This window comes from Lissotriton helveticus, chromosome 12 (genome assembly GCF_964261635.1).
Source record: "Lissotriton helveticus chromosome 12, aLisHel1.1, whole genome shotgun sequence".
Taxonomy (NCBI): Eukaryota; Metazoa; Chordata; class Amphibia; order Caudata; family Salamandridae; genus Lissotriton; species Lissotriton helveticus.
In genome coordinates, this window is record NC_136073.1 from 585,029,191 (window position 1) to 585,044,738 (window position 15,548).

At 49.0% G+C, this 15,548-nt stretch overlaps 1 protein-coding gene across 4 annotated transcripts in view; it reads right to left on the bottom strand.

Moving 5' to 3' along the window:
- LOC144799014 (death-associated protein kinase 2-like) overlaps nt 1–15,548 on the bottom strand; it is a 697,832-nt gene that overhangs the window by 11,201 nt on the left and 671,083 nt on the right. For all 4 annotated transcript variants that reach the window (XM_078670165.1, XM_078670162.1, XM_078670164.1 and 1 more), the window contains one exon: nt 3,440–3,514. In XM_078670165.1, coding sequence (XP_078526291.1) covers nt 3,440–3,514 — 75 coding nt within the window. The remainder of the gene's footprint in view (nt 1–3,439; nt 3,515–15,548) is intronic.

Sequence of the window (15,548 nt, forward strand, 5' to 3'; positions counted from 1 at the left end):
ATACCATACTATTTGTCATGCCCCATAATGCTGCCCCATATGTAACTACTGACAAGCATTTACCTTTACACAATTGCATCATTACATGGGTTTCCATATTTTTCTGGCAAATCTAAATAGGGCTTTGGATGTCCCTAGGAATTATAATTTTGTGTTCTCAACTGAGGGCTGTAATGTCCACCTCGTGAGAATTGAATACCCAGATATGTAAAGTTCTGTGTTTCCACTAGTTCTGTTCCCCTGTCACGGTGGATTATTTTGTAAGGTTTTCCATTCCTGCCTACCATTGTAAACGTTTTAGTTAAGTTTAGCTTCAGATCTTTCTGCCCATATATATGCAGAGAAATTACTTATCAGGCGTTGCAGACCATTAGCGGTCCCAGCCAGCAAAATCGCACTGTTTGCATATAGTAGGACAGGAGTCAGACGCTTGCCAACTCTCGGGGCTTCCCTGTTGACCTATCTATCTACTTCTTTTATACGTAGGGAAAACAAAAAGGGGTCAAGAACACACCCTTGTCTGATACCTCTTGTGACCTAGAATCTTGTTGTGCATTCCCCAATGTGTGCCGTATCGTACTTGTGCTGTCAGAGAGTCACACAACTGTGACAAGTACGAGATGATGTCCAAAGGGGCACCCATTTTTACCATGGTCTGCCACAGCTTAGAATGATTAAGAAGATCTAAAACACTGCTCAGATCTGCAAAACAGAGATGCATATTGCTTCCTTAGCTATTGTATAGCACTAATAAGGAGGTTTAAATGTATGCATTGTTCCACTGTGCCAATATCCCCCCTGCACCCAAACTTGTTGCTAACAAATTGATGGATCCTTTTGAGGGCATGTCAGGAGCTACATGCTCTGTTTCGACAGGAACATTCTTTACAGTAGACTTAGGTTGATTATTTATTCTATAAAGGTTCTGGGTTATATCTGGCATGTTCTTTACAACTAGCTGAAGTGATGTAACTCTTTTCTTAACTCCTCTAATTTCGAGTAGGAGTTTCCCTTCTATATTGTCCAATTTTGAATGGCCTTTTTCATTATTGCCTTGATGTTGTTTTACTAAGGCAGGCTCCTGCTCCTTGTTAGATCCATTTGAGCTGTTACCTTTCTCGCTTGGGCCCTGTGCTTGGTACTCATTGTTCCTGCAGACTATCTACTCTTTTTCCCCAGTGGTGACTAAGTCATGACTGGGTGAGAGATGAATTATTTCCAACTGCGTAATTTTCGCAATGTGCTTGTTTAGTATTGCTTACACTCGTTTTTGCTGATGTGGGAGCAATTTTCTCTTTTTTCTGTTCAGAACTGTCAAGGTCTCCATGGTGGTCCTGAACAGAAACAAGTTCATTCGACATCCACTGAAAGTAGGGCGGGCAGTCTGCATTGTTGGGCATTCAGCGTAAGGTTTGTGGCAGAATATCCTGTCCTTCAAACTCTAAATCAGTTCCTTAGTCTTCAATGCAAGAGGGATCGATAACTCGGTGAGTGGCTTATGCCTACCAACCTGAGTAACTCCTCTAATTCCATGATTAGTAGCAAGATAATTGGGCCTTTCTAAGTAGAGAAGTAAAGTGCCTTAAACTTGACCCGTACTGGTTTTAACAGCATAAGAGTCTCCAATGTAAACTAGTGGCTTTTTGGCTTATACTGTTAAGTGTAATGAATCATGGAACAATGTTTCTATGGAAATCCATTTAAGAGAGAATTGCCACCACTGAAATGAGACAAAAAATTATTTGTCTGCACTACAGAAATCTAGGTCAAATAGAAGGCTGACTCAACTCAAGCATTTAATATGGGCTAGTTGCACTTTATTGGTAAGGTGGAATTTCAATTAAGCCTAAAATTAAGACATTTGATGTTGTACCTGATGTAGGGAAATTCCCTCAAATTCAGAAATGGAGATGTCAATATTGCATTCATGCTAAATGGAAATGAGGTGGAAACACAAGTTATGCTGTGTTTCTTGAGCCATATTGTAAACAGTGATGCACCAAAGGAGAGTCCCTTACTGCGAGGTAAAACTTTAGGTGGTCGGCATGAGTTTCAGATGACAACTCAAGAAAGATTCTCCAACTCACCTTCAGCCCAGGTCACTTCTTCCTAATGCTTGCATCTTTCTTCCGTTGCCTCAAATTACCCACCCAGCCTGGTCAGACACGGCAAACAGTTTCAAAATACTATGGCAAATCCTTCCAACAAGCTTATGAAAAGCTAACAAATGTGCTGCTTGTAGTCCTCCAATCTACTGTAACATAGGCACTATCAAGTCTTTTGTTACCCATAGTTGGTTCGCCAGTCACCTAAACTAGCCTGCACCAAACACCTCCTTTGCACGTTCTGAGAGGGCCACTTGTACTCAATACCGTTGTTTTCAATGCTTTTCACCATTAATTCTATAATTGCCAACACTCATAATTCTTTAATTCAACTTCCTATTACGTCTTGTTGTCTTCTATCTATTCCCACTTAAACTCAATACTCTTTTCCCTTATCTTACCATTTTCTCCCACTTATCAGCCATTGTATCTCTCCTTAGAGTGCAAGTGGCTGCCACTTTTTCCTCCAGTCTTTATAGCGGACAATGATATTCTAAAATGTATGGAAGATGTTTGCAATTTTAAGCAATTGTGAACTCATAAAATAGACAGAGGCATTGACTCATTGTTCCTCTGACTCTGAAGAGTGAGACATAAGCTTGTGCTATAAGGAAGATGAGGGCATGTAGGTGGCAAGACCTGTCAAGTAGGGAACCACCAACAACACACTGAGTCTCACTGGGCAGACAGCAAGTCAGTTTGAAGTTGCCAGACTCAAATACCTGGAGCTCCTTTGTAGGGAACGTTGTGTAGATGATGTTGAGTTAAATGAGTCTGGAAATCACAGCATCTTGTTTTAAAGCAGTAATATGAGGAATTTTCATTTCAGGGCTAAACTGGTGGTATATTAAAGTAATTTTGGAAAGCTGGCTTAAACGGCCCCCACAAAGAAGCACAGGATTTCAACTAATGACCAACAGAAAAACACATGCCTCTTGTAGGAGAAGGGGGAGTGGCAAAACACCAAAATATCATGTTGACTGTGCTCTGTAAATACTGATGCCAAAGCTATGACACCTAACATATCTAGATGACAAGCCCTCCTAACAAGGGGAGGTAGAAAAGCGTCCTCCTACTAGTTACATCACCACCTCTGACGAATTCGATTTCTTTCTAACTTTTTCTTTTATATCATCCTTAACTTTTCTTTTTATACCGCTCCCATCCTGAATCACTTTCAACTTCATATTCTGCACGTAATGTTCCCCTAAGCCTACTAGCTCTTTTCTAGCCCTCTTGCCCACCGTCCCTAAACCTGTCCCTCCTTCCATCCCAATCCAGAGATGTGTGCGCTTCACAAACTGTTGATGATAATGTCGGAAGTAAGTACTTACCAGATTTTCCTCATTCTTGCAAAGCAGCTTCATCCGACACAAGCGATTACAGGCAGATACCATGTTATAAGAGAGCTAAAGAGATAAAAATAAAGAGGAGACTAAAATAAAAAGAAGACCATGATTGCATTCCAGTCTTGTATAAGGAGTTAGTAAGGGCAGTAGATGTTATGGTGGAACACTTGGTTTGAAGAAGAGATTATGAGGGCCATATTGTTGGCCTTGTGTTGGTATAAGATCTTATAGCTTTTGGTAGACAGTGTCTTTGAGGGGCGTCAGCAAAATAATAACCTAAATTGTGAGATGGCAAAGGTGCATGCATTGGAGTAATAACATAGTGGGGTGAATGAAGAGCAGTAAGCAGGTCAGGAGGAGATACCCAACACTGCTACAAGGAACCTGTTGCTCAGAGTCAAGCAGCCAACCTGTTGTCTGTAGGGGGTACTGACATTGGATTTAAAGATGCTTACCAGGCTACAGGTGGCCAGGTTGAGGACTTTAAGGAGGTTAATGAAGGAGTAGTTACTATGGTTACTGAAGATTTGAGGTGGGCATTGATTTTTGTAGTCGCTAGCTGAGACAAACATCCAAAGTGCATATGCAGCATTTTGCTGTGCAACTAAACCCAAAGTTCCAGGCACAGGATAAAAATGAATGGAGTTGGCTGAAAGATATGGGAGTTGAAATGGATTGAGGCAAAGTCAAGGAGCTGAAGCACATTGCCTCCATTGCTGAAGAAGATCTAGCATGCAAGTGTCCTGGGAGTAAAAAGAGAGTCTGGAAGAGATAAAAGGTGAAGCATTAAGAACAAGCATTTGCAATGCAATAGGTCTCGCAGCATTCAAGTTTGAGTTATTGGCATTGTATATGACAATGTGTTGCATGAATTCTTTTCCAAACTCTGTATTGGCTGGTGGTGTTTGTGCCCGGTGAAAGCGTGCACTGACGGATGGTGGTGTTTGTGCCCGGTGAAAGCGTGCACGAACAACTTATGGCGTCTGTGCCTGGTGAAAGTGTGCACTGACGGCTGGTGGTGTTTGTGCCTGGTGAAAGGGTGCACTGGTGGCTGGTGGTGTTTGTGCCCGGTGAAAGCGTGCACTGACGGCTGTTGGTGTTTGTGCCTGGTGAAAGGGTGCACTGGCGGCTGTTGGTGTTTGTGCCCGGTAAAAGCGTGCACTGACGGCTGGTGGTGTTTGTGCCTGGTGAAAGCGTGCACTGATGACTTATGGTGTCTGTGCCTGTTGAAAGTGTGTACTGACGGCCGGTGGTGGGTATGCCTGATGAAACCATGTACTGATGGCTAGTGGTGTGTGTGTGCCTGTTGAAAGTGTGCACTGATGGCTGATGGTGTGTGTGCATGGTGTAAAAGCGTGCACTGACATGTTTAGAAGTAAAGTGCGCCATACTGCGATTGCTACAATAGTTAATTGTGGATGTGCTAACCATTGATGCGTGCACTGATGGCTGGTGGTGTGTGTGTGCTTGTAGAAAATGTGCACTGATGGCTAATGGTGTGTGTGCCTGGTGGAAGTGTGCACTGCCAGCTAGTGGCGTGTGTGCCCGGTGAAAGCGTGCATTGACGGCTGATGGGGTGTGCCTGGTGAAAGTGTGCACTGACGGTTGGTGGTGTGTGTGTGCGCCTGGTGAAAGCGTGCACCGACGTCTGGTTCTGTGTGCGTGTGGTGGAAGCGTGCATTGATCGCTGGTGTTGTTTAAATAGCAACATACTTGGGTCCAGCATATAGAGCACTCTTTTTAAACAGGCATTAAGAGTGAGACAGCACACAATGATCCAATGGTAATTACTAGTTGAAGGCAAATCGCATATAGAACATTAGGAACACTGCAATTCTTTACATTGATTCAGACGGTCCTTGCTGCATTCAGGACATTATCAAAAATCAGTCTGTTTCGTGAGAAGTAATACCTTACATCCTAAACAGCTGTTTTAACAGAATGTTCCCGACTTTAAAAAGAGAGATGACTAAAACATTGGCAGGGAGGCAGCATCCTGAATTTAGGTTGTATGAATGTTACTTTATTGTTTGACTGAAAGAAAAAAGCTCAACTATAATAAACTCCTAGCCAACGCTGCAACACCATTCTGCCAGCTAAGCAAGCCGAGTAAGAAGGGATGTGCGGACTTCACCCGAAGGTGTCAGAGCGAATTCACAATAGAAACAGAACTGATACATGAGAACATTACTAGTGAACAAAATACAAAGGCAAACGTTACATTACATGAGGCAAAAGTGACAATGATAACAAACCGTGCCTTACACAGTGTGTAAGGCACTTTTTGTTATCTTAGTCTAAGCCCGCCTGATTCTATGAAATGGCGGCGGGACGCGGGACAGGCCTTTATCCTTTTCTTTCACTTTCCGTTCCGCACTTCCGCCGCCGCGTATGCGCGTGCCGCGTGCGTGGGGGGCGTGGGCAGCAGGGCTGGCTGCTGCTGAGTGGTGGTGAGCAATGCCAGGCAGCCCCAGGGCACGCACAACATTATGCGGGCCAATAAGCAGTAAGCCCCTGTGCGTGGCATATGGGGCGCGGCAGGCGGCGCGCATAGCCAAAGAAGAAGACAAGAGAAGAACAACGAAAACTACGAACTTAACTGCCTTCCAAGTCCAAGACAAAGCAGCCAGGCGGCCAGGCCCGCCCACGCTGAGCTGCCCTGTCCGATTTCCGAATCCGAGTCCGAAGACCAAAGTAAGTCACTCAGAGTCTGTCACTCCGTCTCCGTCACCGACCGGCGGGGCAGGGCTGCTGCTGGCTGCCTGCCTCCAGGCCTGCTGCGTGCACTAATTAGTTGCTTTCCTGTCGCGCATTTGCCTGCTTCTTATTTATGTCCCAACTTGTCACTCGTGTTTGTCCCTCCTATAGAACATGCTTTCTCGCTTCTGTACTTCTTTGCTCCCGGGGCCGCACTCAGTGTTGCTCTCTGTTCTTGCCTGTGTGCCGCTTCCCTCCATATTGGGTTCGCCCTTGCACTCAACCAGCCCCCCAACCCCTGTTGCTTCCTCGCCTGCTCCATTTGCCCTCGGCTGCTGCTGAAGCAAGCAAGCAGGCAAGCCTATATTATAATAGTTACAGTGCGCAACGCACGCCAGGGACGGATGGTAACGGGCCCCGGCCTATAAACATTAATTATGGTGCCGTGGTGCGCACGCCCTACCGGCCTGGCCTGAGCCTTTTTAAAATTAATTAAATAGTTGGTAGTGGTACGCACTGGAGCCGGGCCGGGTCTTCATAATTAAAATGGTGCACGGGAGTGGCGGCGCGCAGAGTAGTGCTATTTTTATTTTGTATAGTGGTCATTTTCCTGCAGTTTTGCTCTTTTAGACTACTGTAAATAAAATGCGCTTTTATCAGCCAACGTAACGGTGTTCAATGCATTGGTCTTGTTAAGATGAATAGCTAAAATACTAGATTGTTATTCCATCATGTTTTTAAATGTTCAGCATCACATGCTTACTTTCGTGAGCTTTCTATGTACTTATGACATATGCATCATCGTTATAGTTGCTTCAGTCAAGGAAAAAATGCGTGTCTCTGCATCAGATGTTTGGTGATTAGCAGCTGTCCTAAGCAGGTGTTACAAAAGGAACCTTACATTATTAATCTAGTATGTTTGCACTCCGGAATTTTTCAAGCTAGCTCAGTTGGTTGATGCACCTGTTACAATGATGCAACTCTGAATCTGCACTCTGAATCTCCACTCTGAAGCTCCACTCTGAAGCTCCACTCTGAAGCTCCACTCTGAAGCTCCACTCTGAAGCTCCACTCTGAAGCTCCACTCTGAAGCTCCACTCTGAATCTCCACTCTGAAGCTCCACTCTCCACTCTGAATCTCCACTCTGAATCTCCACTCTCCACTCTGAAGCTCCACTCTGAAGCTCCACTCTGAAGCTCCACTCTGAAGCTCCACTCCACTCTGAAGCTCCACTCCGAATCTGCACTCTGCACTCCGAAGCTCCACTCTGAAGCTCCACTCTGAAGCTCCACTCTGAAGCTCCACTCTGAAGCTCCACTCTGAAGCTCCACTCTGAAGCTCCACTCTGAATCTGCACTCTGCACTCCGAAGCTCCACTCCGAAGCTCCACTCTGAAGCTCCACTCTGAAGCTCCACTCTGAAGCTCCACTCTGAAGCTCCACTCTGAAGCTCCACTCTGCACTCTGAAGCTCCACTCTGAAGCTCCACTCTGCACTCTGAAGCTCCACTCTGAAGCTCCACTCTGCACTCTGAAGCTCCACTCTGAAGCTCCACTCTGCACTCTGAAGCTCCACTCTGAAGCTCCACTCTGCACTCTGAAGCTCCACTCTGAAGCTCCACTCTGAAGCTCCACTCTGAAGCTCCACTCTGAAGCTCCACTCTGAAGCTCCACTCTGAAGCTCCACTCTGAAGCTCCACTCTGCACTCTGAAGCTCCACTCTGAAGCTCCACTCTGAAGCTCCACTCTGAAGCTCCACTCTGAAGCTCCACTCTGAAGCTCCACTCTGAAGCTCCACTCTGAAGCTCCACTCTGCACTCTGAAGCTCCACTCTGCACTCTGAAGCTCCACTCTGAAGCTCCACTCTGAAGCTCCACTCTGCACTCTGAAGCTCCACTCTGCACTCTGAAGCTCCACTCTGAAGCTCCACTCTGAAGCTCCACTCTGAAGCTCCACTCTGAAGCTCCACTCTGAAGCTCCACTCTGCACTCTGAAGCTCCACTCTGCACTCTGAAGCTCCACTCTGAAGCTCCACTCTGAAGCTCCACTCTGAAGCTCCACTCTGAAGCTCCACTCTGAAGCTCCACTCTGAAGCTCCACTCTGAAGCTCCACTCTGAAGCTCCACTCTGCACTCTGAAGCTCCACTCTGCACTCTGAAGCTCCACTCTGCACTCTGAAGCTCCACTCTGAAGCTCCACTCTGAAGCTCCACTCTGAAGCTCCACTCTGCACTCTGAAGCTCCACTCTGCACTCTGAAGCTCCACTCTGAAGCTCCACTCTGAAGCTCCACTCTGCACTCTGAAGCTCCACTCTGCACTCTGAAGCTCCACTCTGAAGCTCCACTCTGAAGCTCCACTCTGAAGCTCCACTCTGAAGCTCCACTCTGAAGCTCCACTCTGAAGCTCCACTCTGAAGCTCCACTCTGAAGCTCCACTCTGAAGCTCCACTCTGCACTCTGAAGCTCCACTCTGCACTCTGAAGCTCCACTCTGCACTCTGAAGCTCCACTCTGAAGCTCCACTCTGAAGCTCCACTCTGAATCTGCACTCTGAATCTGCACTCTGAAGCTCCACTCTGCACTCTGAAGCTCCACTCTGAATCTGAACTCTGAAGCTCCACTCTGAATCTGCACTCTGCACTCTGAAGCTCCACTCTGAATCTGCACTCTGCACTCTGAATTTGCACTCTGAATCTCCACTCTGCACTCTGAAGCTCCACTCTGCACTCTGAAGCTCCACTCTGAATCTCCACTCTGCAGCTCCACTCTGAATCTCCACTCTGCACTCTGAAGCTCCACTCTGAATCTCCACTCTGCACTCTGAAGCTCCACTCTGCACTCTGAAGCTCCACTCTGCACTCTGAATCTCAACTCTGAAGCTCCACTCTCCACTCTGAATCTCCACTCTGAAGCTCCACTCTCCACTCTGAATCTCCACTCTGAAGCTCCACTCTCCACTCTGAATCTCCACTCTGAATCTCCACTCTCCACTCTGAAGCTCCACTCTGAAGCTCCACTCTGAAGCTCCACTCCACTCTGAAGCTCCACTCTGAAGCTCCACTCTGAAGCTCCACTCCACTCTGAAGCTCCACTCCGAATCTGCACTCTGAATCTGCACTCTGCACTCCGAAGCTCCACTCTGAAGCTCCACTCTGAAGCTCCACTCTGAAGCTCCACTCTGAAGCTCCACTCTGAAGCTCCACTCTGAAGCTCCACTCTGCACTCTGAAGCTCCACTCTGAAGCTCCACTCTGCACTCTGAAGCTCCACTCTGAAGCTCCACTCTGCACTCTGAAGCTCCACTCTGAAGCTCCACTCCACTCTGAAGCTCCACTCCGAAGCTCCACTCTGAAGCTCCACTCTGAAGCTCCACTCTGAAGCTCCACTCTGAAGCTCCACTCTGAAGCTCCACTCTGAAGCTCCACTCTGAAGCTCCACTCTGAAGCTCCACTCTGAAGCTCCACTCTGCACTCTGAAGCTCCGCTCTGAAGCTCCACTCTGAAGCTCCACTCTGAAGCTCCACTCTGAAGCTCCACTCTGAAGCTCCACTCTGAAGCTCCACTCTGAAGCTCCACTCTGCACTCTGAAGCTCCACTCTGAAGCTCCACTCTGCACTCTGAAGCTCCACTCTGAAGCTCCACTCTGCACTCTGAAGCTCCACTCTGAAGCTCCACTCTGCACTCTGAAGCTCCACTCTGAAGCTCAGCTCCACTCCGAAGCTCCACTCCGAATCTGCACTCTGAATCTGCACTCTGAATCTCCACTCTGAATCTCCACTCTGAAGCTCCACTCTGAAGCTCCACTCTGAAGCTCCACTCTGAAGCTCCACTCTGAAGCTCCACTCTGAAGCTCCACTCTGAAGCTCCACTCTGAAGCTCCACTCTCCACTCTGAATCTCCACTCTGAATCTCCACTCTCCACTCTGAAGCTCCACTCTGAAGCTCCACTCTGAAGCTCCACTCCACTCTGAAGCTCCACTCCGAATCTGCACTCTGCACTCCGAAGCTCCACTCTGAAGCTCCACTCTGAAGCTCCACTCTGAAGCTCCACTCTGAAGCTCCACTCTGAAGCTCCACTCTGAATCTGCACTCTGCACTCCGAAGCTCCACTCCGAAGCTCCACTCCGAAGCTCCACTCTGAAGCTCCACTCTGAAGCTCCACTCTGAAGCTCCACTCTGAAGCTCCACTCTGAAGCTCCACTCTGAAGCTCCACTCTGAAGCTCCACTCTGAAGCTCCACTCTGAAGCTCCACTCTGAAGCTCCACTCTGCACTCTGAAGCTCCACTCTGAAGCTCCACTCTGCACTCTGAAGCTCCACTCTGAAGCTCCACTCTGCACTCTGAAGCTCCACTCTGAAGCTCCACTCTGCACTCTGAAGCTCCACTCTGAAGCTCCACTCTGAAGCTCCACTCTGAAGCTCCACTCCGAAGCTCCACTCCGAAGCTCCACTCTGAAGCTCCACTCTGAAGCTCCACTCTGAAGCTCCACTCTGCACTCTGAAGCTCCACTCTGAAGCTCCACTCTGAAGCTCCACTCTGAAGCTCCACTCTGAAGCTCCACTCTGAAGCTCCACTCTGCACTCTGAAGCTCCACTCTGAAGCTCCACTCTGAAGCTCCACTCTGAAGCTCCACTCTGAAGCTCCACTCTGAAGCTCCACTCTGCACTCTGAAGCTCTACTCTGCACTCTGAAGCTCCACTCTGAAGCTCCACTCTGAAGCTCCACTCTGAAGCTCCACTCTGAAGCTCCACTCTGAAGCTCCACTCTGAAGCTCCACTCTGCACTCTGAAGCTCCACTCTGAAGCTCCACTCTGCACTCTGAAGCTCCACTCTGCACTCTGAAGCTCCACTCTGAAGCTCCACTCTGAAGCTCCACTCTGAAGCTCCACTCTGAAGCTCCACTCTGAAGCTCCACTCTGCACTCTGAAGCTCCACTCTGAAGCTCCACTCTGAAGCTCCACTCTGCACTCTGAAGCTCCACTCTGAAGCTCCACTCTGCACTCTGAAGCTCCACTCTGAAGCTCCACTCTGAAGCTCCACTCTGCAGCTCCACTCTGCAGCTCCACTCTGAATCTGAAGCTCCACTCTGAAGCTCCACTCTGAAGCTCCACTCTGAAGCTCCACTCTGAAGCTCCACTCTGAAGCTCCACTCTGCACTCTGAAGCTCCACTCTGCACTCTGAAGCTCCACTCTGCACTCTGAAGCTCCACTCTGAAGCTCCACTCTGCACTCTGAAGCTCCACTCTGCACTCTGAAGCTCCACTCTGAAGCTCCACTCTGCACTCTGAAGCTCCACTCTGAAGCTCCACTCTGCACTCTGAAGCTCCACTCTGAAGCTCCACTCTGCACTCTGAAGCTCCACTCTGAAGCTCCACTCTGCACTCTGAAGCTCCACTCTGAAGCTCCACTCTGCACTCTGAAGCTCCACTCTGAAGCTCCACTCTGAAGCTCCACTCTGAAGCTCCACTCTGAAGCTCCACTCTGAAGCTCCACTCTGCACTCTGAAGCTCCACTCTGAAGCTCCACTCTGCACTCTGAAGCTCCACTCTGAAGCTCCACTCTGCACTCTGAAGCTCCACTCTGAAGCTCCACTCTGCAGCTCCACTCTGCACTCTGAAGCTCCACTCTGAAGCTCCACTCTGCACTCTGAAGCTCCACTCTGCACTCTGAAGCTCCACTCTGAAGCTCCACTCTGCACTCTGAAGCTCCACTCTGAAGCTCCACTCTGCACTCTGAAGCTCCACTCTGAAGCTCCACTCTCCACTCTGAAGCTCCACTCTGAAGCTCCACTCTGAAGCTCCACTCTGAAGCTCCACTCTGCACTCTGAAGCTCCACTCTGCACTCTGAAGCTCCACTCTGCACTCTGAAGCTCCACTCTGAAGCTCCACTCTGCACTCTGAAGCTCCACTCTGCACTCTGAAGCTCCACTCTGAAGCTCCACTCTGCACTCTGAAGCTCCACTCTGAAGCTCCACTCTGCACTCTGAAGCTCCACTCTGAAGCTCCACTCTGCACTCTGAAGCTCCACTCTGAAGCTCCACTCTGCACTCTGAAGCTCCACTCTGAAGCTCCACTCTGAAGCTCCACTCTGAAGCTCCACTCTGAAGCTCCACTCTGCACTCTGAAGCTCCACTCTGAAGCTCCACTCTGAAGCTCCACTCTGAAGCTCCACTCTGAAGCTCCACTCTGAAGCTCCACTCTGCACTCTGAAGCTCCACTCTGCACTCTTAAGCTCCACTCTGAAGCTCCACTCTGCACTCTGAAGCTCCACTCTGCACTCTGAAGCTCCACTCTGAAGCTCCACTCTGCACTCTGAAGCTCCACTCTGAAGCTCCACTCTGCACTCTGAAGCTCCACTCTGAAGCTCCACTCTGCACTCTGAAGCTCCACTCTCCACTCTGAATCTCCACTCTGAAGCTCCACTCTCCACTCTGAATCTCCACTCTGAAGCTCCACTCTCCACTCTGAATCTCCACTCTGAATCTCCACTCTCCACTCTGAAGCTCCACTCTGAAGCTCCACTCTGAAGCTCCACTCCACTCTGAAGCTCCACTCTGAAGCTCCACTCTGAAGCTCCACTCTGCACTCTGAAGCTCCACTCTGCACTCTGAAGCTCCACTCTGAAGCTCCACTCTGCACTCTGAAGCTCCACTCCACTCTGAAGCTCCACTCCACTCTGAAGCTCCACTCCGAAGCTCCACTCCGAAGCTCCACTCCGAAGCTCCACTCTGAAGCTCCACTCTGAAGCTCCACTCTGAAGCTCCACTCTGAAGCTCCACTCTGAAGCTCCACTCTGAAGCTCCACTCTGAAGCTCCACTCTGCACTCTGAAGCTCCACTCTGAAGCTCCACTCTGAAGCTCCACTCTGAAGCTCCACTCTGAAGCTCCACTCTGAAGCTCCACTCTGAAGCTCCACTCTGAAGCTCCACTCTGAAGCTCCACTCTGCACTCTGAAGCTCCACTCTGAAGCTCCACTCTGCACTCTGAAGCTCCACTCTGAAGCTCCACTCTGCACTCTGAAGCTCCACTCTGAAGCTCCACTCTGCACTCTGAAGCTCCACTCTGAAGCTCAGCTCCACTCCGAAGCTCCACTCCGAATCTGCACTCTGAATCTCCACTCTGAAGCTCCACTCTGAAGCTCCACTCTGAAGCTCCACTCTGAAGCTCCACTCTGAAGCTCCACTCTGAAGCTCCACTCTGAAGCTCCACTCTGAAGCTCCACTCTGAAGCTCCACTCTGAAGCTCCACTCTGAAGCTCCACTCTGAAGCTCCACTCTGAAGCTCCACTCTCCACTCTGAATCTCCACTCTGAATCTCCACTCTCCACTCTGAAGCTCCACTCTGAAGCTCCACTCTGAAGCTCCACTCCACTCTGAAGCTCCACTCCGAATCTGCACTCTGCACTCCGAAGCTCCACTCTGAAGCTCCACTCTGAAGCTCCACTCTGAAGCTCCACTCTGAAGCTCCACTCTGAAGCTCCACTCTGAAGCTCCACTCTGAAGCTCCACTCTGAAGCTCCACTCTGAATCTGCACTCTGCACTCCGAAGCTCCACTCCGAAGCTCCACTCTGAAGCTCCACTCTGAAGCTCCACTCTGAAGCTCCACTCTGAAGCTCCACTCTGAAGCTCCACTCTGAAGCTCCACTCTGAAGCTCCACTCTGAAGCTCCACTCTGAAGCTCCACTCTGAAGCTCCACTCTGAAGCTCCACTCTGCACTCTGAAGCTCCACTCTGAAGCTCCACTCTGCACTCTGAAGCTCCACTCTGCACTCTGAAGCTCCACTCTGAAGCTCCACTCTGAAGCTCCACTCTGAAGCTCCACTCTGCACTCTGAAGCTCCACTCTGAAGCTCCACTCTGCACTCTGAAGCTCCACTCTGAAGCTCCACTCTGCACTCTGAAGCTCCACTCTGAAGCTCCACTCTGAAGCTCCACTCCGAAGCTCCACTCTGAAGCTCCACTCTGAAGCTCCACTCTGAAGCTCCACTCTGAAGCTCCACTCTGCACTCTGAAGCTCCACTCTGAAGCTCCACTCTGAAGCTCCACTCTGAAGCTCCACTCTGAAGCTCCACTCTGAAGCTCCACTCTGAAGCTCCACTCTGAAGCTCCACTCTGAAGCTCCACTCTGCACTCTGAAGCTCCACTCTGCACTCTGAAGCTCCACTCTGCACTCTGAAGCTCCACTCTGCACTCTGAAGCTCCACTCTGAAGCTCCACTCTGAAGCTCCACTCTGAAGCTCCACTCTGAAGCTCCACTCTGAAGCTCCACTCTGAAGCTCCACTCTGCACTCTGAAGCTCCACTCTGCACTCTGAAGCTCCACTCTGCACTCTGAAGCTCCACTCTGCACTCTGAAGCTCCACTCTGAAGCTCCACTCTGAAGCTCCACTCTGAAGCTCCACTCTGAAGCTCCACTCTGAAGCTCCACTCTGAAGCTCCACTCTGCACTCTGAAGCTCCACTCTGAAGCTCCACTCTGAAGCTCCACTCGGAAGCTCCACTCGGAAGCTCCACTCGGAAGCTCCACTCGGAAGCTCCACTCGGAAGCTCCACTCGGAAGGGGCAAAGATCGGAGCATCACGGAACTAAAACAAATATAAACAAGGGCTGTGAGTTACTCTGCGCATGCGCGGGGGCAAGCCTGTTCATTCCAAGCCAGCCTCAGCCAGCCTCGGGAAAAACGAAAGTAATAAAAAAGCGAAACTGACACTGCCACTGCAGACAATGCTGCGCGCTCCCGAGGTGAAATCCGGCACTGAAAACGCTCGTAACACTTTGGTGTCCACTCTCCTAAAAACGGATCACATTAGTTGTCGAGCTGACAGCATTCATGCTTCGCATGAATGCTAACGTCAGCTCGACCTAAAAAAGGAACACTCGGGGAGAGAGAATCTGGAAGACAGCAGAACAGTTGAGGAGAACGGAGTCTTAGTTAAGTATCAAAGTTAACTATCATGGTACCAAATCCATGAATTCTGTTTCAATCATTTAATAAGCTTTGCCACTTGCACTGTGCGTAAGAAATTCAAATGTTGGCAAGTAAATGTCAGTTACCGCTTAAGCTTGTTTTCTAATATATCAAGATTTGGATCTCCAGGACCCTCCTCTTGCCTATCCCTACTCACACATATATATCACATATCCAAAGGAAGCCTAAATAAGGACGTCATCCGGAAAACTGTATGGAAATCCTACCTCTTCAAAACCAAAAATCAGACTCACTAATGGGAAAAAACACATTTCCTGAATACCATCAAACTACATCTACCAATATTTACAGAGACCGGGTTCTCTCCTTTTCGCAAATATCCTTTGACATCCTTGCCCCAAAATCCTCCTCCATTCTGTACAAGGACATACTTGAAAATTGTGGATTTACTGTAGTCCTCCACAAGAACTGATGGA